At 36.5% G+C, this 24,075-nt stretch overlaps 1 protein-coding gene across 1 annotated transcript; it reads right to left on the bottom strand.

Annotated features, from left to right (window-relative positions):
- Positions 1 to 1,640: 1,640 nt before the first annotated feature.
- GSPT1 (G1 to S phase transition 1) lies at positions 1,641 to 23,849 on the bottom strand. The gene is made up of 15 exons (XM_065732980.1): positions 23,414 to 23,849; positions 14,622 to 14,669; positions 14,212 to 14,253; positions 13,298 to 13,525; positions 12,248 to 12,281; positions 10,772 to 10,849; positions 8,489 to 8,669; positions 7,982 to 8,136; positions 6,617 to 6,757; positions 5,766 to 5,859; positions 5,369 to 5,449; positions 3,646 to 3,819; positions 3,118 to 3,207; positions 2,752 to 2,920; positions 1,641 to 2,124 (listed from the first exon to the last, which is right to left on the bottom strand). The coding sequence occupies exons 1-15, from the start codon at positions 23,706 to 23,708 to the stop codon at positions 2,072 to 2,074; spliced, it is 1,863 nt and encodes a 620-aa protein (XP_065589052.1). The 5' UTR covers positions 23,709 to 23,849; the 3' UTR covers positions 1,641 to 2,071.
- Between the last annotated feature and the right edge of the window lie 226 nt (positions 23,850 to 24,075).

The following is a 24,075-nucleotide window of genomic DNA, read 5'->3' as shown; positions in this document are numbered from 1 at the left end:
TAAGTTTACAGTAAAGAGAAAAATTCCGGTGGAGCATTGTGCACTCTTAAAATGCATTTCAGTTCTTGAACAAGAACAATAAATTTAAAGAGTTCCAGCAATTTTAGGAATCTACATGTTCTCCAGCAGTGGTAACAAATTTTAAATTCACAAGCTTGCTTCAAGAAAGGAATACAAGACTTCTATAAATCTTAAATTAATCCAGAATATAAACAAAACATTCATTTTTCTTGGCTTTTAATTTCTTCATTAATATAAGAGATAGGGAATTATGGTTTTTGTTAACTTCGTAGGGGAAGAAAAAAAAGTACTTTAAAATTCAGATCTACAAAAAAAAAAAAAAGCCCAGAGATTTGCAGACATAATAAAATTTATTTCAATTCCATGCATTACTGTAGCTACAAGTGTACTCATATGAAACTGAAGGACAATAACTTCTGTCCATACAGTGTAGCTGTAAGTGAAATGAATGGGAGTTCCACAGTTACAAAGAAACAAACAAAAGAAAAAAACCTCAAAAAAAAAATCTCAAGGGAAAAAAAACAACAACAGAAAACAAACAAACAAAACTCCAACCCAAAAAGGCTAAATCTGTTTCAGTTTTGAGTTCTGTAAATTCATATACAGTCACTTGACTGTGAAGTTTTGGGAGAAGAGGTGGGCTCGCCACAATTATACAACTGAGTGTTCAAGGCATTCTGAAGAAGCTCTGAATGCACCTTTCACTACTTTCTACTAATACTCTGGATAATTAAAAAAAACCCCATAATAATCAGCCTTCATCCTGATCATCAGAATCAGGATGGCAGCTGTAGACAGTCCACTTCAAAAGTGCAGCTAAATAGGGTTTAATTCTGCAGCTCCTTCAAGTTGTACTGAGAGTAAGGTTTATGTTGAACCAGTTTCACTTTTAATTTCTCAAGAAAAAAAGTCACTCATCTTCATAAGCTCACATTGCTTTTTGATATGCAAAAATTTACAGACTATGCCTGATTCTGACCCTCCCATATTTCAGTATGTGCAAACTCTTGGGGATTTAAAAAGTCTTTCTCCCTCAGACAGAACTTGAAACAGCAAGGATTATCCAGCCCTGTAAATTAAAGACAGGACAAACTGAGTAACTTACATAACTGGTACATTTGAATTGACCCAATTCTCCCACAAAATGCAGCTCTTAAGTATTAGTAGGCACTTTTGCCACCAATTCTTATTTTTGAAATTTCACTGATTAACTGGCTGTTGGAATCTTCTGCAGTTAAGAATTTTAAAATGCTGAATTTTTATCAAGATGATACATAGTTCTAGTCTACAAAATTGACTCTGTCCTGTAGTGCTGTTAAGTCAACCTAAGTTTGCTGACAATATCAATAAATGTAAAACTAATGAAGGTGCCACATTAGCACAAATGTTTTTAATTTTAAGGATGCACTCAGCAAAGGAAAGGGGCAAATCGAATTCTTTAGTTACAAACTCGGTTGAGTGCCTAATTGCCTCATTTAAAACTGTGCACGTGGGGATGCTGAGAAGTTTAGAAAAATCCAAGTAACCACATATCTAGGTTACTGGACAGTTAAAAAGCTAATGCAACTGTGCTACATCTGGATAAAAAACATTATTCAAAAGCAATTCAAATACCGAAAAAGATTTCAAATTGAATAGTTTTTATTAACATGGTAGTCATCTTTGTAACATGTGCACACACACTCGCACACTCTGAATTATCTGCCTGGAAAAAAAAAGTCTTTATATGTCAGGGGAAATTAAACATTAAAAATCTGTTAGAATTTTGTAATTATAGGCAATTATGTCCACATGACTACAAAGCTATTGCCAAATCTTTCCAAGGAAGCAGAATTTGGGGGAAAAAAAATTTGGGGGGAAAATTCAGTGGCATAGCAGAGCTCTCAATATGAGAAAGCTGACATAATGTGGACCTTTGCTGTGAAATTTGTCTTTGCAAAATATGGGGAGAAGTTTTATCAATGGGCAGAAAATAAGAAGGCGGTGTGAAGTAGGCTTTTGCAGAGTTGATTTTCCTCACAGTATTATGCGGGGTCATTGAGAAAAATGCTTAGTCCTTCTCCGGAACGAGTTTCAGAACTTTTCCAATTGCAATGGTCTTACCTAAACCAAGGAGACAAACACCACAGTTATATACGGTGTAGAAAAACATCCACAGTCTCTTAAGAACACAAACGCTTTCCCCAGAAATACAGGCTGTCCAGTGTACTAGAAATAATACAGGTAATTGCTGTACTGTATGATGAAAGCACCAGCATATTTTAAAAGCACAATAAAAATCTCAAATGGCAAAACTGCTATTTTCACATTAGAAAACAGATTACAGATTGTGGAAAGTGTGCTCTGTATTCAGTTAAGCAGAACACAAAGCTGAATCCTTTTGCCAGATATGTTTATTGCTTTTAAAGATAACACTTGTATCTTTTCTATCTCTCAGTAGAGATACTGTTATTTGTACATTGTATAGACATTCCAGAATGGATCAGGAAAACAGTGCTCATAATTTTTCAAACTCAGCCTTTTGTCTCATAGTGCACCTTTCTGTATGTTATTCCCCTAGTGTGAAACATACTACTTGATTCTAGCAAGAACTTCAACCATCAACAATAATTTTTAGTTTCCTTTCTGCCATTACACAGATACAGTAATTTCAGCTAGATGTCAGCACTGTAATGCTTCATTAGCATGCACAATCTATTTCAAATAACTGTATTTTTGCAGCACTCTTACCCTCATCTCTTAAGGTAAAGCGACCCATCTGAGGGAAATCTTTGAATGTCTCAAGGCAGATAGTTCCTGCTGTCCTTAAACGGGCAATGCATACTTGATCTTGTTTCACAAAGCGGGGCCGTGTCTTACTTTTTTCTCCTGTTTTTTTGTCCACCAAGCAGATTAAGGCCTGTAAAACAAGACATATTTATTAATAGCCTTGTTATTTCTTTTAAGACTTAGTGCATCAAATAATCATTACTGACCACACTTTTCAGAAGATCTATGCTAACAGCAACAGCCATTTTTGGAACACTGATTTATTAGCTGCTCTACAGAACTCTTCACCCCAGCAAGTACTTTGACTACATTCATATCACAACTTACTGTTATCTCAACTTCTTCAATACAGGTGTGGATGTGCAGCACAGCATTGTAACCCGGGCAGATAATGGATTTGTGCTCAATTATAACTATCTGTAAGGAAAAAAAAAGTTAATTTCTGCTCTCTTATGAGTTGAAGAAAAGGAGAGAACAACTAAATAAAGAACTATATTAAAACATTATTCAAAATGCAAGCATAACGTCTTTGTTAGATAAATATATAGAGATGACAAAGCTCTTTCTAATATGAAAGTGTAAAACTGAAAAATTGTTTTGACAAGATCTTGCTTTCTAGACTACAGGTGTATAAAACTTAACTAAGACGTTACATTCAAAAGAAATGACATTTTTTAAACTCAAGACTGATGATGTCAGAATAGGAATTATGATATTGTCAGTTTAGAGATATGATAAGAAATCAGAAGTCTCAACTGAAACTTAAAACTGCTAAAAATTAGGTTTGGTGAAACAGACAAAAATATTTTGATGCTGTTTACCCACTTAATGGCAATCAAATGTAAATTATTCTACCTGGGCATCAAATGTGCGTCCAGAATGACAAAGGTTGTTGGAATCACAGAGAATAAATCCTGGCAGGATCTCTTCCTCTTCAATTCCTTTCAGTCTGATCTTTAGATTTTCACCTGGGGCTACTGAATCAGTTTCTACATCATCAGAAAGGATTCCAAGAACTTCCACGTTGTGCTTTAGGCAAAAATGCAGTTTTCTATTATGAATATTCTAGTCTCATACAAAATCACTTTAATACAACAGAACTTCAATACATAAATTCATTATTGTTTAAATCCATTATATTCAGTTCTTTAAGCTTCAGAAAACAGAATATGAGTGATGAGTTACTAGAATTCAAAGCAGAGTATTTATTCAAAAAGATCATATAGAATTATATGAATTAAGGTACGCTCAATAGAAAGAATGTGATTTTCCAAAATTAAAAAATACCCACTATGTTTCAAAGTGAAATTAGTTTAAAATTTTCTAAGAGATGAGAGGGACCACAGATGCATACTACCAACTAATGAGAATGCAATCTACATTGTTTGTACAGAGTCATTACATTCCAAATGAAATAGTTTGAATACTAATGTGATCCATGAAATCCTTCAATCTCAGAATTCTCCAAGATTTTTTTTGCAGAAGATGGTAAAGAAAATAGATGAATGAACAATCTAAGAAGAAATCAAAATATTTTCTTGATCTTTCTATACACTGTAATGTCTCTTCTGAGTATCTTTACATTTTATGTTAGCTAGTAATACATAGGTGTTTTCTTTTTTCAGAAAAAGTTCCAGAACCCTTGGTTAAATCCTCATAAACTGCCAAAGGAATTAATAAAAAAATGTTATTAAAAACACTGGATATTTGGTGAATAAAAATTCTGTAATAGTTTGGTTGAATGCATTTATAGTTTCTTATTTTCTCCTACTCAACCCCAAAATAACAAGCAGCAGTTTTATAAAAAGCTGTTGTTTGTTATGTGACCTTAAAACCTGAAAAACAATCTCAAGCATCTAGAATTAGTTTTAACTTCAGGCAGCTTTTCAAAGAAATGATACGGAAGCTGACATATTTTGATTAAGAAATACCAGCTTTCACTTAGATATAAACGTATCGTACATTTTTTGCATTAAGACATTTACTAGCAGACTACCTCAGTGTACAGCACTAGAAGTGTCAGGTTAAACCAAGATGACAAATAGTTAAGAGCAAAATTTCCAATTTTTTTTTTGGTTGGTTTTGTAAGAAGCCAAGGGAAAGAAGCACATTAGCTACCACGCTATACTTGCCTTCTTTATGTCCCAAAAATATTTTCAAATTCTTCATTTTTACATACTCTTCAGGGCAACACAATAATTCTAAATAGCGATTATACATTAAGTAACGCAGCCTACCTGCACAACCAACATACTCTTAACTAGACCCATCTGTAGGTCTGCTGTGGGCTGTCTAACAAATGCAAAATAAAACAGTTCAAATAAACTATGTTCGTTTGTAGTGCAGTGATTTACTTTGCAAAGAAGATATCAAGTTGAGTTCTTAGTGCTAGGGAAAAACATTACAAGCAGATACACACACGTATACATACACGTAGGAACACAGGTTGTTACTTAAGCGCTTCGTTCTTCTCAACTGAATAGAGAATGTTCTCATTTAAAGTAATAAGTAAGTGTTGTTAAGAATCAAGCTGTTTTCAGAGTAGAAGCATTTTCTAAATATCTAAATGCTACCATACCTTGTTTGGCATCATCACAAGCTGTTGTCCTTTGCAAATTGAGCCTGATTCCAGCTTTCCAAGGACCACAGTGCCCATATCCTTCATGAAAATAAATTACATAAAAATTAAAAACACTTTTTCCTCAAGAGTCTGCTTTACCATACTTAGAAAAGTATGAATACTTAACTGTATGACGTTTTAAAGAACGATACTTGATGTTTTGGAAACTGTTCTCATGAAACCTTATGGATTAAGAGTCTTAATGTCAGTGATTTACTTCTCCTCTATCATTATTTCACAGTTGGAAACCAAAATGTACCAAAGACAAAACAATACCCTCTAGACAAAATAGTCAATTTACTGCTTTCTGTAAATAAGTCACTTATCTTTTCCATACTATCATTTTAATTTGTACCTTATATTTATCCACGATTGGCAGCCTGATTGGTCCATCAGCTGAACGGTTGAAGTTTGGTAAATTATCCAGATATGGAATAAATGGTAATCCGCTAAAAGCAGAAGGCATTTGTTTTAATTATACAAGCACCCATCTATTTAAAAAATACTCAGACTGAATAAATGCAGTTTCACAAAGGAAAATATTTTCATTGTTATCATTAATCACTGGGACCTCTAATAGAGAACTGTAGCCATCATAACATCCCATTATTAGTGTTCACATTACCCAAGCTAACACATTAGCACCTTGGAAGTGCTTGCTGTTATGTCCTAGAAATATTTTACACTTAATCATCGTCCCCCTGACAATCTTGCTAGATCCACTTAGAATGTTTTGAATATTCAAAACCATCAGCTACTTCCAAATATGATTTTTGTTAATATGTTTTAATTGCTATGAACAATACTGGAAAATATGACATCCAGTACGGAACGTGGACTGTTACTAATTATGATACAGTTTCAAGCAGAATGTTCACGTCAAAACAATTACCAATCTTAACAGTGCAATCAATGCAGCATCACTGATAAACTGGAATGGTAGTAAGGCACTTAATTCCACAAAGCCAAAATTTAATAAATACTAACACTTCTACAGAATCTGTTAACTTAAACCTTCTATGGCTTTTACATTCACTTAATTACATAGGCTCTGTGTTCTTGCTACCATGATCCCATTTCCTCCAGTACTTCAGTCAATAATTCTTGACTACAGCTGTAGGATGCCAGGCTACACTTTCAACTGTCATTGTAGCAACTGTATTGAAATGTAACTAATATGCAAGCCATTGAATTTAAGATACATACATATACCAAGGACAGAATTCAGACTGTTCTTTAAGGTTTGCTCCAGTCAGTCCTGAGCAGGGCATGAAATGAATATCTTTTTTGGGATTAAAGCCAACTTTCTTCAAAAAGGGAACCAGTTTCTCTTTACATTCCTCGTATCTATTGAAATGATAAGCAGATCAAGACAAACTTGAATTTTTCCCAACGTGACATGATACCATGCTTAAAAACAACAACAAAGTCAGCCTTATTCTCAGCAGATACTTAGCAAGTAGCAAAACTAATAAAGCTAACTGGCCTAATTGTATTTTCTCCCCAATCTTGCAGTACAAACTAGTGTTACTTCCCTCATTTCTCTGTTCCATAAAACATAATTAGCTTTCTGTCACTGACCAATTATTGGACTGGATAAACAAAATATATCCTAGATAGGCTGTTAAGCAAGAGGTACAGGCCAAGATACCAGGGCAGACAAAGCAGACAGCTACTGAGGTCATTCTGCAGGCTTTCACCCTACTCATGGCTTCATTACTTCCCATATTCTGTATCACTTTGCAAGACCGTGCTATTTCTCTCTATTACACTTGTTCCCTTTGGTTTCTGATGAATTCACTAATATAAAAAAAATCAGGGAGGGTTTGGGCATGACCAAGACATAATAACTGGCCATGCCTTATTCATTTAGTACACCAAGCTAATGTTGTAAGGTTGCATAATACCTCCTAGCTTTCCTCAAAAGCTTTCATGACTCTTGAGAACTTGATCAAGTTCTCTGACAGCTCTTCTTATTGCAGGAAGTACTGTAACCCATCACTACACAAGTATCTCTAGGAAAGAACTACATTTTGCATTTTAGCAACCAGCTTAAAGAAACAAGAGAGAAGCCTTAAAAAGACCTAAGTTTTGACACTCAGGAAAACCAAAGCTCTTTAGCAACATTTGAGCATTAAGACAGAACAGAACTCAATCCTTATTACCACAGTAATTTAAGTATCAACTATCTTGTTATGTTTACCCAGTCTGTATCATTGCAAGACTCTCTCCCTCCTTTTCAGACTCCAGTCATGAATCACTTAACACATTATTTGCTTATTCAGATTAGCTTATAAAACAGGAAGTCCAGAGACTACAGGGTAGATCAATAGAAGGTGAACAAGATAATGCTGTTCTTGCCAAACCTAGACTAGAAGCTCAACAGACACATGGCCAAGCAATCAAGCACTTTCAAATTAAACCACAGAAAGGTAAATAACTTCCTTTCAGATTCAGCATAAAGTTTCAAAGTTTCCAGAAAGAGCAGGACATAAAATTACTTAAGTTATAAATTAGTTTACTTCAATTCTTTTAATGAAATTTTAATTTTTGCTTTAATATTAAACTTACCTTTCATTACTCCAGTTTACAGTTGGATCATCCATTTTATTAATGAGAACTATTAAATGTTTTACACCTGCTGTTTTTGCTAACATGGCATGTTCTCTTGTTTGTCCACCTTTTTCAAATCCAGTTTCAAACTCTCCTTTTCTTGCAGAAATAACCTAATTAAGAGTACATATTTTAATAAGTTCTACAATTCTCTCAGTAGAACAGACAATGGTTGATATTACTTTAATCCAAAATAACTTTGGGTAGTCAAAATCGATAAAAGCTTGGAAAATATACTGGTATAACCTTAATACTATCCACCAGTTTCTGCACTAATTTATATATATATATTTAAAAAAATCACACAGCAATTGTGAACTATTTTAGAAAGCTCTTCACTTACTCCGAAAGATACTTAAGATTTTTAAGTTTTGCCTACTTTAGCCAACCAAATGAGTAAACAAAGTCCATCAAAAGCTTAATTCCACAATACATCCAAAATAGAAGAATCTAATTTGCCCTTACCAGTACTGCAAGATCAGCTTGAGAAGCCCCGCCAATCATATTTGGAACAAAGCTCTTATGCCCAGGAGCATCTAGAATAGTGAAGTGTTTCTTCTCAGTTTCAAAATAGGCACGACCTACTTCTACTGTTTTACCTTTGTCGCGTTCTTCTTGGTTTGTATCTAAGGCCCATGAGAGGTACCTAAAAAATAAACAGATTTTATACTCATTTTTTTACTAAATTTAAGTATCATCATTTGGTTATCATAAAATTTCTTTTTTTTCTCCTTAGCAATTTTTAATCATATAAACACTACCAAACTAAAGCATTTTCAACACCAGTAAGTTTTGTTGAATGTTGAGTTTTACTGCCCAGTGCTGGCTGTCTTGCACATAAACCTGTGCAATTCTGAACAACAGTTTTCAATTTAAGTTCTCCAGATATGATCTAACTTCAAAAACTACAGCACTGAACGTTGCTTAGGTTTGAAAAACACTTCTGGATCAATCGCAACACAATTCCCCTTTTTGAACATAATTAACTGTTCTGATTTGCAGGGTTTTTTTTTCCTCAAACTTCAACACAAGTTGGCTGAAATAAATGTTGGATTTAAGGTCAGACAAATGAACTGAAGAATAAACTTTCAAAAAGCAATTTATTTATTTCAGGTTTGGTGAAAATTGAGAAGAAAAGAGAGAATCAAAGTAATACTCAATAAGCAGTAATAACTGAACTGGCTTATAAACACCACATTTCTGAGCGTTAACTGCAGCTTACAAAGATCTGTAGTTTGACTTTTTTTTTACTGTGTGGATAATTTCTGAAGAGACAGTGCTAACTCAGTCGAGCAGTCATCAAGGGAAGGAACATCAGGGTCTATAACTCAAAGACATCATATCCAGCTCAAAAAACTCTGAAGTCAGAGGATGCACTAAAATATTGGGAATTACAGTTATACAATCACTCTCTTCCTCAGGTAGATGATGCTTGTTACTCACTGTAGTCTAGATAGTGAGCTAGACAGCTTTAGGCGTGTATTATGCATTGTAATCATACTGTTGTAAGCCACGGCCTGTGTTTCTGGAAGATTTCAGCCAAGCTACAGGTGAAGTTTTTCCTCAGCTTACAGAAGTCAAACAGGCAACAAATGCAAGGTAGCTGGATGAAGAAGCTTCTTTTGCACTTTTGTTTTTAAGAAAGGAAATCATGTCTCTGAAATTTGAACTGCATTAAAGTATATTTATTTTTAAATCAAAGTAAAATTGTTCAAATTTCAAGACTCTCTACATAAAAAATAAGATCTTTGATAACAACAGATATACAATATTTTCTGTTGACTATCAGGATGTGTTTTAAAGAATAAAAATAGTGTTCAAGGAGGCACTTCTTGCTACTCTCTCAAAAACTGGGAAAAATCTGTGTCTAAGTTGTCTATCATTTTTTAGGAATGTTCCAAAATTCATTAGCCAACTTCCAACAGAGGAAATTATGCTCATCTGATAAGAATAACACGTCACCTCTTCTACCCCCTACCTCTCACATATACAGTTAGTTCAGATCAATGCTCACTCCTGGTGTGTTTCATTGCTGCTCTCTTGCTAAGTGTTCCAACTCTCTATTTCCCCTATGGCAGCCAAAAATGAAAAGCTTTCAGAAGGAAAAAAATCAACTTTCCAGGAGCTGTTAGACAGAGAACACAGGCTGCCATGTGTGCTGTGTGGGTGTACAATAAACAAGTGAAGAAAAACACACCACAAACAAGATCCCAAAATCTATACATGACAGCATCTTCTTGCCTGGTGGAAACTTAAGAACTTTAGACCTCATGTGCTCTCAGTTTTCATACAAGCAAATGTTAATGCCAAAACTATCCACTTGCTCTCTTCTCATGTCTCCTACACTGACAGCTTTGATCTCTGTCTTTTAGATGTCTCTCTGCTGTTTATAGGTGAAAGACACATAGATTGAATAATCCCAAAAGCTGCTTGAGAAAAGTGTCTGCTTTGTATTCCTTTTACCAGACATCTAGGCACTGTTCTAAGATTAAAAGAACAAATGAAAAAAGGTAAAAAGCAGCAAAACCTGTTTCAATGTGAACTGCACTGTTCAATATAGCCCTAGATAAAGTAGTACCAGTGGAAAACAAGCGGTTTTCCTCCCCTCCCAATCCAAACCTATCCCAGCAAAAAGCAAGTCTCATAGGGACAGAGATTAAAAAAATAAAAAAAACAAAACCATTATTTCTCTTTTTCATCACAGTGCAAGGAAGAAAAGCATGCTAATATCTTCAGTAAGTTTCATACCATGTTTCTCTGTTTTTTTCTTTTGCTTCTCTTTCATATTTTTCAAGTGTTCTTTTATCAACCATTCCTGTCAAATACCTAAGAAGGGGGGAAAATAAAGTAATTTTACACAAATAGGAATGTAGCTCCAAATAAGTATAGTTTTTCTATATTTAAGTATATATATAAAGCGTTCCTACAGATTGTTCCAATTCTTCAAAACTGGATGTGAATAGCGGTAGATTTTTTTTCTCCACAGGAGGCCACACAATTCTAGGAAGTACACCATCACTGCTTTATGGCAGGTAAATATCTTCTGTAATCCTACTTGTAAAATGTACTGCAGTGACAAGTTTTGAAAAGGAGCTACACCTGTTATTTACATACTGGAGAAGTGAGAAAAACATCTCTAAAACTTAAAGAAAATCTTTTTTTGCCTCATTCTTTCTATGCATAGCAAGTAATCTAGTATTTTAACAGAAATCTTTCAGTTACCAAAACAGATCATGAGCAGTGTACATTCTTAAAACATCACAACATTCTGTTTTTTCACTTGTATATTTCCAACTTCTAATAACAGTAATCTGCTTAGTTTACATGCAAAAAAATCAACAACAATATAGCGTTAATGATGATGTTGGTACGGGCCCTCTTCCTTCCCAGCCCCCTACAGCAAAGTGATATTTTGCAAAAATGAAAGACTGCAGTAAAATTCCTACAAGAAAAAAGAAATCCAACCAACTCTTCAGGAACCTAATGCTTTGGTAGGAGCATTAAGAACAGAAATTACCTCGTACAAAGAGAACATGACAGTTTCAACATTCCAACTTTGTCAAAACAAAACAAGATGAAAATGGCAAGACAAAGACCTCACACTTTTGCGAAGGATGTTATTTTAAAATCCTAAGAAAAATGTTATCCTGCTGATGCAAAGTAATTTCTTCACATACCACGCTCCACTTCTTGTTCTTGACCAACCGTAAGATCAAGGTCCGCTTATTTACTTATCTCTAAGAGTTCTGCATTTTCTAGGTACTATTTCTATAGAAGACTTTTTAAATTACCATTTTAATTTAACATTTTAAATCCAGTTAAATCTGATTTAAATCAAATTAAATAAAATTAAGCCTGCCAATATTAACACCAGGGAATAAGCACTTTTTTTTCTTCAATTCTCACGAAAGGAACAAAGTTTAACAAGCACAAATAATTTAAAAAGCATAATGAAAAACAGTCATGTACTACAAAAAAAAAAATCAACTGAAGGTCTTTTTCCCCATTTAATAAAGCATTAGTTTCAGTTCATTGAAACAACTACAATATAAGATTAGAGCTGCTGAAATTAAAAAACCTTCAAAGATGATAAACGGCATGACATTTTATCATAAAAATATCAGTCTGATGATTAAATTCAAAAAGAATTACTTATGTAGCTTAATGCATTTTAATTCACAAAACAGAACAGTAAATCTAAAAATTTCATTTGCGTTTTCTTACATTATTTGTCCTCCAATAGTAGACTTGCCAGCATCTTAAACAAAAGAAACAAACACAAAAATGTTAAGTCACTCACAATTTAAAATAAAATATTAGGAAAAAATAAAAGGATTTATGAACAGTCATCTAATTTGCTTGCAGAGACAATTCCTAGATCTAATCCAGCTGATTTCAGTTTCCCTTTTTTCCCATGTGTTAACTGCCAACTCATTCTCATTAAATTAAAAAAAAAAAAAGCTTTAATACACATCAACATAACATCATCTGTAACCAAAATAAACCTAACAAGTTGGGATCCAATGAAAGTGTGGGTTAAACTTGTGCATGAAGCTCTTGCAAAACCACTTTCCTTGGTATCTTTCTCCATTTTACTAACTTCTAGAGACTCTCTTTAATATAGTGATGTACCTCTGACCACGACCTCTATTTTGTGCAACTGTTCTTAATTTACCCAAGGACTAAATTACAACACTCACCACTTTTAAAGTGGTAAGAGATTCTACATGTACAAATATATAACCCATGATTCAACAGGCCTTGTGTACTTCCAGATTTTTCTGGAGCTTCTTCAAACTATTTAATTGGCAAGTTAATACAAGCCTAAAACCTGTTGCATAAGTTAATCTATTGTTTATAGTTAGAAATTTTTAATCTTCTGAACAATAATATAGAAACTATTAACAATTATTAACTGTAAGAACCTACTGAAAATATTTATAAGGAAAAGAAAATAAGCAGTGTTTTCTGATTCTGTCCTTTAGATCACTATCATGGATTCATAACTTCAGCACTCAGAAGAGGAAGTACTTGAAATATTGTTAACACAGATGCTACTGTGCCCAAGAGAACACAGTCCATCCTTGTCATTTTGCCCCTGAAAGGCTTGCTTTAAGTTACTATTTTCTAAAACTTCTTCATTGGGATGAATGTTCCTGTCAACCTCAAGGAAAAATGAATACATGCATCCCAAGAAAAAGCAGGATTCATTTCTAATCTTTCCAGGTAATACACAATACAAAGACCTCATTACTTCCTATTCTTACAACTTACCGACATGCCCAATGAATACTACATTTACATGCTCTTTTTTAGGAGCACCTGGTGGTGCTACCACAGATTTCGGTTTTGGTATTTCCTCCTCCTCTTCCATCATTTCCTGAGTGCCTTCTTCTGAAGGTCCTGCATCCGCTACTGGACCACTTCCTAGTTCTGCTTCACTTGTTTCTTCTTTGTGTTCCCATGACTCTTCTGGGGACATTTCTGTCTCTCCGTTTTCCACTAAAAATTAACCAAATAGATACACTCAAGAAACTAAAAGGAATAACTACAGCCCCTATCCTCAAGATGCAATCAAAAGATACCGATTATTGAGTCTGTTAATGTCTTTATGTTGAAAAGGCAGATGCTTGTTTCTGAAATTGTTCAAAAGCTCCTAGTAATAACTATCTTGTATGCTGACATCAGAGAACTGTTCCACGGGGATTAAGAGATTTCAGTTTTAACAAAGCAAAAATGTTATGGGAGAAAAAGTTATCATGAAATCAACATGGATATTCAAGCTGGTCTGAATCCATAGATAGATACGTTTATCCCTCCTTTTTTCTTTCTAGTGCTTCAAGCTTTCGCAAATGCCATACAAATAAAAGGAGAAAGATTCACGTTCTGATTATTCATGTTACTAATATTTTTCATTAATTGCCATTCCATGTTAGTATTGCTATTTTGTAACACAAAATGACTTCTGAAAAAAAATGTTGCTGCTTTTTCAGTGTAATCCAACTGCATCTGTCAATGCATTCCAGTGGTCAGTTATCTCTCTGCTATTCTGAGCATAAAGACTTGACGAAAATGAGTAAGGACCACGACACAAAGGCTCAATAACACCCTCTTCAACATATCAGCAAAAAAACAACTGTGGATTTTTGTAAGCCTATTACAGTGAAATGGAACATGTTTCATCTTACCAACAGGTTCCGAAATTTCCATGTGAACAGAAGCATTTGAACCTGGGGGAAAAAAGGAATCATTAAGTATATATAGTTATCTCAACAATATCAAGAACTTAGAATAATAAAGTAAACTAATAAATGTGTAGTTCAGATGCTTGGGCACTTCCCTATACTATATAACAGATTCCTATTCAGTTTTAAAAATTCTGCTTCATGCAACCTTTATGGCCTTTAACAAATCAGTTGGTCATTACATGTGTTATACAACCTGCTCCAACACAGTAAATCATCACTGATAACAGTGAGATGATGACAAAGAATTGAATTTTTAGGAAAAGATTATACATCTTCTCAAAAATTTGATTCCTTACGTTAAGTTGCATTTAATGGAGCTACACTATGTGTTGTCAAAACATGAAGATTACCTTCATAAGAGGCTGTATGCTCTGCTGGAGAAGTCTCTACAGGTAAACCTGCATAGAAAAAAAAGCTTATTAAAGTACACTGTTGTAACCAATTTCCACACTTACATATAAAAGACCATTTTTTCAAGAAGTATATTTAAAGACCACTTCCCCCATGCTACACAGCAGCACTAAACATAGTCTCCAGTCACACATACTTCCAAAGACTGCTCCTTCTAAGTAGTAAAAATACACCAGTTCAGGAAATAATTCCTGATCCCTCAAAGATATACTGAATTCAAATTTTATTTTAAAGGAAGCAATTTCTGTATTCACAGTATTACACCCCATCCATCTTTTTTCAGCACACTTGCTGTTTTAACTGTTTGTACCTAACTGATGTTTAGAAACATGAAAACCAGTTTGACTGTAACCACCAAAATGACACGTTAGCAGTGCCACAGCGTAGAGAAAGGTTCTGTCAGCTTCACCTTATAGACATACCTACAATACTGTCTTGCCTAAATCTCACAGAAGCACTGAGTACAAGACTGAAACAACCTAAGGAGAATAAATTATTAACATCTTCTGTAGAGTCATTAGATTATACATTCATATGCCTGCTAAGTTTGCCAGTCTTCTTAAACACTCCAATATATCACATTACCTGGAGGGACTTCTCAGCAGTTGTATGTATCAAAGCCATAGGTATGTTTTCTGGATAGACCATTCAACCTTTTCATGCACTCAACCATGTCACTAAACCATATGCTGAGGTACAGCTAACTACTAAACCTACTAAGAGCAATATCCTCCTGCTAACAATGTTACCACCTGATGTTTTGAGACATCATTCCACACCATCATGAAGTATTGTATAACTATCTCTAAATCCTTAATTATTTAATTTTCTTCTGGTACAAATTCAAAATTCTCTGAAGGAAAAAAATTATCTATTTTTTACTTCAGCCATATGCCAAATACCAAATTCATACCCACTATTTACCTGTACCCATCAGCTTTCTTTCAGTTCCCCTATAAAAGTACAGCTCTCATGGCATTACTCATCTATATGCATAATGGGACCTAAAAAGAAAAAAAATCCCCTTAAAAGAAAAAAAACATGCAGAAAAGGACCTGATTCTAAGCCTCTTTGCTTTAGCACTGCTTGTGCATTTGCTGCAGACTTCTATAAACTGGAGAAATGCTGAAAAAGCTGGAAGAGATCCAGATGACAAAGCTTACAGGGAGGGTGAATGTGGGTCAGAGCATAAGACTCAGTGATCATCAGCAGCAGAAAGGGCACAGCAACACAGAAGAAACCGTTAAGAGCAAGTTTACCTACACTCCTGGGTCATATCATATATGATTTGCATGCCAGAGTCCCAGTGCCACAGGATCAAAGCTTTAAAGGAATGACTTTGCACAGTAAGTAAAAGCAGAAGTGTAAACTATCTTGAGATTCCTTACAAGAATTATTCCCATTTGAGAACTGATAAAGATCCAAATTGTCCCACTTGAGCATGGTAAGCAGGTGGCACAGAATTTAAGTACGAATGGAAGGCCTATGTTTTGCAACACTTTAAAAGATCATTGGCCAATTTCACACATGCAGAACTACTTTCATTACTAGGTCATTTCAGCAAGCTCCTGATCTTACTTCCTAAGTTTCTCCACAGTAGAAAACTTGTTACATGACAGTACTTGCACACTTGTTCTCAAAGAAAAGTTCTACAAGTAGTTAGTTTCATTCTTTTGGAGTATAGCATCAGTCAGAAGCATTCATAAAAACTTCAGTTCTTACTTTCTGTTTTGTAATCCATCAGGCATTCAGACTAGAGGAGGAACATTTGTTCTTAAGTAACAGAGAGAAAATAAGAAATAGTTAACCTAAAAAAGGATGGAAGCTGTGTTTACTCTTGAGGACTAGCACTCCTGAAAGCATGTCCATCTGTTATATTTAATAATCAAAGCAAGCTAAAAAAAAGTTGTTTGTGTACAGATCCCATACAGTACTAACACCACACACAATCTAGGGACAAAACCCGTTCTTTATTGCCATAGCCACCGATTAAACTCTGGTTGGTCTGATACACAAAGCAGCAGACGTTTTACAAGAGGACTCAGACTTGCATAAAACATACACTGCTCCTTCAAAGTAAGAAAGGAACAGACTGCTCTCAAAGAGTACACTGTAAAGAAACCAAGTAAAATAGGACTAATCAATTTCAAAAAGATCAGGCATTAAGTGATGAAAAGAAACACACTTCAGTATTTTCTTTCTTCTGCTAAACAATTTCAGGGGAAGGCAGGTTATTCTAGGCACTGATACAAAACAAACAAGTTTAAAAAAGAAAAATCTGAGTTAAAAGTGCCAGATTTGTCACTTACTCCCTATGGAAATGACCAAATGCCCTGAAGTATGCTTTAAGACAAATCACCCTCTAAAGAAGGATGCAGATCTACTACTTCTTAAACAACTGAGTTGCCACACTGCACTCTTTATCTTTGCATCAGCCCTACTGCACATGTAACTGATAAGGCAAATAAAAAGCTGGTCTGACCAAAAAACCTGTACTAGCCCAGACCCACTAGCTATGGGTACTCTATCTAAGCCAGGAAGTTAACATCATTGAGAATTTCTGCTTCCTATTAGCCAGAACACAAAGATTAATTAATTGATCTGGAAGAATATGTGACACTAAAGGACATGGTTTAGAGATGGGATGTGGTAGGTCCAGTTGATGAAGGGGCTTATGTTAAAGATCTTTTCCAACAGAGACAATCCTATGATTCTAACTGCAGTTCCAACAGTCTTATAGGTAAATTTATGTGCTAAGCAGTAATGACAGATCCATCTTTATCTGAACTGGAGCATTTACCGAAGCACAGAATAAGCAAATAACTATATGCACATCAGCAGATACTGTTCAGTGGTAACTGGTAACTCCTCAGAAGCAGTTACCCAAGCCACAGTGCTAACACCTTCATAGAATCTGCTATCATGGATTGAAGAGAAGCTGTAATTTGCATTTATGCATATCAGAACTTAGCTCTCAAAGTTCTCTGTTGCCGGAGAGTTAAGAATCCAGGCTGGTACCTCCAGTACAGTTAATTGCTACTACAATAGAACATAGGGGAAAAAAACAAAACAAATTCAATTTGAAAGAAGCCTTATCTACAAGCCTGAGACTAAATACCAATTTTGTTGTTGCTCCAATGTAGGCAGTAAGATCCTTCCCAGGAACTCCTGGAAGGCAAGAGAGAAGAAATGCACCTGTCTTATAAATCCCATCACCTTTTGTACTTGTGATTTGAATACCTGAGTTCAGTATGTATTTACAAAACAGTCATATCATCAGAATAACTTTCATGAACCACATTACAGATGTCTGTTCCCCAATTAAAAAAAAAGGAAAGGATATTACATCACAGTAAAAGTTAAAGGTCCAAATCAAACCTACAAAATAGAAGAATCAGAATGAAAGAAATTTTCAGGTTATTAAAAAAACCCAAAAGATATTCAAAGCTCAAGTTTTAAAGCTAAGTGAAAATATTTAATATGAAATACTTAAGACATAATGAAAAAAGATTTTTCAGGAGTTTACTGTAAGTAACTCATGCAGTTGTTTTCTAAGCTTATTTACACCCAAAACTATTTCTTATTTTCTCTGACTTGCCTTCATACAGTAAAACCCAGTTTGAGCATGAGACAGAAGAGTTTTGTCTAGCATTTAAAACAAGCAATATCAGAGCAGTTTTAATAGTTTTAACAAGATTTAGTAACATTCATTTAAAAATACCACTTGCTTTGTATTCATAGGATTTTATTATGTACTAGCTTAGTGAAAGGCCCTCTTCTTTTCCTTCCACAGTGAGGATGTACACCTTATGATTATCTAACACAAAACTAACATGCTTCTTCACAACTGAGTCAAAGAAGGGCGATAGTGACTTTCAAGAAATACAGTGAAAAAAAGTCTCCTTACAGGCAAATATATGTGCTGATCTGACATACTGATTTCTCAGACAGATAGTCAGAAAAAATCAAGCTCTTAAACTACTTAACATTCCTATCCCATGGATTTTTAGCAAATTGAACTCAGGTCTTAAGATTGATGCATACAAGTTGAACATTTCAGTACTGAGTCACCTTCCTAAGCTAACTTTTGTACTGAAGTTACATCACCTTCACTTTCATACAAGCTTCTTTGTAACATCATACATTGTCAGTTTTACTCCTTCATAACAAAAATCACCTTTCTGTCTTAGCTTCAGATAACTACCTGCATCTCTTGCTTATATATGTTGCATCAAAGCTGGAGTAAAACCACAAGATCTAGTAAAAACTGAACTTCTACTAGAATGCAAACACTATTCCAAATTATTTCTGTGTGCACTTTGATAAAACAGCCAAGTTTTATGATAACATGATGCTTTTCAATGTTAAATCAGTAAGCTAGCTCAGGGTGCCACAGGCATGGTCAGCAGACCACATGAAGCCTCCACAACAGTTCATCTAATCCACAGACTGGCTCCTAGCAGCTTGCCTTTTACTGGAGTCATGCAAAGGCCACAAACCTGATGAGTTATTCTGACGGGAACAATGCAGTGCTGGCTACCTGCCTGAGAACAACACCAGCGTGGCACCCTGACTGCACTGCATATGTACACTGTACCTGGTAATCTCACAAGTGCCAAGGCATACAGCCTTTCTCTGTGCTGGCCACTGTGGAAGAGGCTATGCAGGTCAGCCATCAAGAGAAGCTGATAAAGAATACCACTGCTCTAAATAGTCAAGTGGTGATGTAACAATACTTTTTTTTTTTTTAATAATAGAATTTATACCATGTATTGGTATTCACATGATAGCAGAAAATTTAATTCATATAACAGAAACAGAAGATACTGCAAGTCCTTTGTTTCTGGTATAAAAAAAAGAAAATAATATGCATATGTATAATACATATGCATATTAACTAAGAAAAAAATAAAAAATAAGAAAGAAAAAGTATGAGTCTAGCTACAAAGTAAAGAAAAATGGAAGCAGAGAAAACCAAAAAGATAAATGCTACCACATATACACAGGCTGAGGACACCCATCTGCTTGAACATAATGCTACCAAAAGGCTCAATGTTATCTTCCCCTACACCAGCTACTACATTAAATACCTTTTTGATTCCCTTACTGTTTTATTACTGACACTTTTTCCTTACTATAAGCACAGCATACTTAAAAGTGTTGAACAACTTAGGTTGGAAGGGACCCTGGGAGATCCTCTAATTCAGCCTTCTGGTTCAAGCAAAGTCATTAGCAAAGAAAAGAAAAATGACATAAAAACTAACGCAGTAAATAGCTTCCTTGCATGGGCTCTACAATTGACTTTACGAAAAATCCCATTTACATTCAAGCGCTATGGTAAAAATGTAACCACAGTACTGAATGCTGATGCTGTTATTTCCAGAGATTTTTCATTTGGATAAATTTTGTTTGGATTTCAGGTAGGAGAAAATGAAAGTGTTAATAATTTGAGTGAGGAAAAAAAAGAAAGTGTTCAAACTGTTCCCCTGTGCCTTAATACAGAAACAAAACAAATCTTGCATTGAATCACAACGTTAATAAATTACACTAAAAATAAGCCACAGAACAGCGAAGCTGCAAGGTGCAACTGTGATAAGGAATGTTTAGAGGCACTAGCATAATCTGTCATTTTGTTAACTATCACACCTTGGCTTAATTTAGTTGAGTTTGCACGTCCAGCAAAAGCTATCCTAACATAAGCTTTCCTAGAAGCATATTTTGCCCAAGATGTTCCTGATATGACTCACTGGAAGGCACTCTGTACTTTGATGCCAAAAAAATCTGGAAGCCTTTATTTCACAATTCTGGTGGAACCCCAAGATGATTTTAACTAAATGAGTTTTAACACAATTTGTTAAAAGCAGGTTTTCACAAATACAATATTTGGAACATATTCTTTAAAGATGCTTAAATTTCTGAATGTAAGGAATAATATACTTTTTCTTATAATCAAACAATAATTTACTTCTAAACTGATTCTGAAACCATCTGCAAGCAGAAGCTACATTAGCAGTAAGAACTGGTCAGATTTTCTCCTTACCACACAATTCACTACCAAAAGAAAGCACACCCAAGACATTTCCTGAATGGTTTCTCTGAACATTATTTCAACACTCTAAACGTAAGTATTTTCAGATAATTACTAAAAATATGAAGTTACAGTGTGTAAGAGGAAACACTTTGACATATGACAACCAGATAAGTGAGATCATTCTGTGGAATTTTTCCATATCCAATGCTATTACTGCACATTTATCTTGACATACAACATCCTTTGAACCACAAAAGAATCACAACTCAAAAATCTCAGCAAGAGAAAGTTCTAAGGAGAAAAATGTTACTAAAGATTAGGTTCAGGCCACCTAAGCTGACAGTTTTTTAGATTCTTAAGAGTTCAGATACAGGTTTGTCTTAATTAAAAGAAGTATTTCTACAGTCCTCAGTGCAAGTAATAAATATTTATTTCCCCAGAAGGTAACACAGAATGTATGTCATGGAATATCCAATTGCCTACAGAAGCAAAACCAAACAGGACTGCTGAAAAGTGTCTGATTCAGCAACACTGTCTAATCATATGTTGTTCTGACTTACTCCCAGAGCCAGCTCCACCTAGTTATAGCCAGGAAAGTAATTGTCACTTTGTACAAACACCTGTCCAGGCAAGACTATCAACTACTTTAACTGAGTACATCAAACCTGAAAAATATACATAGCAAATACAGTATTCCAGTTAAGAAAACCGGAAAAACTCTTATTAATGAGTATGGAAGAACAGCAGATTTTTGTCTCCTTAGCTTCCGGGGCACTTAAGTCTAATTATAGAAAATAATCATTCTAAACCTCAAAGAAGATACAGAAGCAAGTTGAATTCAAATCAGGTAGATTACAACACTATATAGGAAACGTATTCTTCAATAAGATGAAAAGCAAATCTATCTTGATCACTCCAGATGACCAACAAGCTTTCAGTAAAGTCATCCTTAGTCTCTGGAAAGACAGAAACTTGCCATAAGCCTTTTAAGTAGCAAAAGAGTGGAGAAAATGTATGAAGAAATAAATACAATGAATAGGTGAGGAAAAGTAGATCAAATCCTATGAAAATGCTGGAAGTCTTAGAGAAAAAAAAAAAGCTTTACGGAGTGGCTGAAGGAAAAAAAGATATCCTGACATTCAAAACTCCAAAAAATGTTTCCAGTCAAAGCACTGATTACAAAGTTAAAACGTCTTAGGTGCAAGACTGGCTAAAAAACACACTAGAACATTACTTAAAGCTGCATCATGCATTTAGAACAGCCTCAAACTTCCTGTTCTACCTTTACAGTGAACCTTACACACCAGTGAAACTTAACACACACATTTATTCTCAACAGGATCCAAAAGACTGTCCGTGGCTTCTTCAAAGCATATTTTAATGCACTTGCATATTGTCTACCCACATAGAACATAATTCACATTTCCCAATAAACATCAGTAATGCTTAACAGCTGCAAAAAAAAGTCTAATCTCTTCTCTAAAGAGAAAAGAGGTTAACATAAATTTTAAAGGATCATACGTGAAAGATGCAGATTTCAGCTAGAAATATCAGCTGAGTGTAGATCCCAGTAAGAGCCAGACTAACTCACGTACTAAATCAGCATGCAATAAATGACAGGCCATGATTAACACAAAATCATAACAAATATAGTGCAACAAGTAGTAGTTTCAGCAAGATTAAACTACTGCAATCAATATCTGAAATATGAGCTTATTTCACACAGCATCAGGTAGGATACGGAAATATTCTAGAAAAAGTTAAACTGACATATTCAACCAGGTCACAAACTCCTTAGCTGCAAGTGTGACACTGAAATATTGCCACAAGGCCAACCAGCATGCCTGATTCTGGAAGGACCTTCAGCTTGGAGCTGGAAACTGAAAAGAAGCTCTCCTTAAGTTTCTCATATGCAAAATAAACCTAGTATTAATGCTAACTGTGTATTCCTTCAAAATTAAAAGCTGGGCAAATTACAAGTCCTTCTACTGGCAGAGGCCAGCTGGACAAACCTTCATTCCTTCCTAGTCATTTATCAGCTTCACATCTCAGTAAACTACTTGATGTAATCTTCAGAAAGACATTTAAAATATGCCTGGAACACTGGTGGCATAAGCAGTGCCATTCTCCCAGGGACACTACATATATTACCACCAAAATCATCAATCACTTTTCCAGATGTTGAGAACGAGCTCACAAGTGAAGGCAGGCATGACAAGCCCCAGGGACCCGCGTACAGAGCACAGCACCTGCGCCAGGGCTCGGCCTCCCGCAAGGTCTCCTCTACTGTACCGCCGCGCCCTGCGGAGCCCTCCTCCAGGCCACACAGACTCTGGGGACGGGCGAGAGGCCGCCACCAGCCCCTTTACAGGGCACTGTCGCCCCTCCGACCAGACCCAGCCGCGTGACGTCCCTCGCCAAGCCCCTCTTCGGCTCCAGGCTCTCTCACGGATAAGACTTTCCCATCCTTAGGGCACCCCAGGCCCAGCGCTGCCTTCTGACCCCCGCCGGGCTTGCAAGCCGCCTCCCAGGCCAGCCCAGCCTCGCGCAGCCCGGCTCCCTCGCACTCCGGAGGCCCCGAGCCACACTCCGGTCCCTCCCCTCCTTCCCCCGCACCGGGCACGGCAGCCGTCGCCCCACGCTCTTCCAACGTGGCCCCCAACATCGCTCCGCTCTCGACGCCCACCCTGTCCCGCTCACCGTGGGGCGGCGGCAGGCCGGGCGGGGGCGAGGGTGGTGGCAGGCCGGGCGCCGGCGCCCCTCTCAGGAAGGACGGCACGAACTCGGCGGCGTGGACGTTGGGCACGAAGGGCTTAGCGTTGACGTTCAGCTGCCGGCTGAAGGCCGCCCCGAGCAGCTCCTGCTGGGCCTCGGCCTCCGCAGCCGGCGGGGCGGAACCTGGGCTGACGCCGCTGCCCGGCTCGATGTCTGCCTGATCCCAGCAGTCAGGAGCCGAGTCGCTGCTGCTCCCGCTGCCGCTCCCGTTCGCCTCCATTTTGTGGCTGCCCCACAAGCCTCTGCGGCCCTGAAGCGTCTCCCAGCGTCCGGGGTAAGAGGGAAGCCGGCGGCGGCGGCGGCACCGACTCAGCACTCGCTCCGCCGATTCCGCGTGTACTCCACCGCCCCGACGCGCAGCTTAGTATGGCCTCCCGGCGTTTCCGTACCCCCTTCTTCCGCCCTCCCCTGCCGCCATTTTAGTAGTTTTTAGCTGCCTGTGGCTTCGTCCCACAGCATGGCCCAGGAGGTCTGCGGGAACTACAACGTCCGTCGTGCATTGCGCCAGCCCCACCTTCTCGGTATTTCTGGGAAGTGTAGTTACCTGCGCCTTCTACGTACTCAGAAACCATGCTGCCCGTCAGCCC

Source organism: Cyrtonyx montezumae, unplaced genomic scaffold (genome assembly GCF_038088225.1).
Source record: "Cyrtonyx montezumae isolate F1298 unplaced genomic scaffold, pur_monq_1.0 scaffold_16, whole genome shotgun sequence".
NCBI lineage: Eukaryota > Metazoa > Chordata > Aves > Galliformes > Odontophoridae > Cyrtonyx > Cyrtonyx montezumae.
This window is presented reverse-complemented; position numbering and strand designations above follow the sequence as displayed.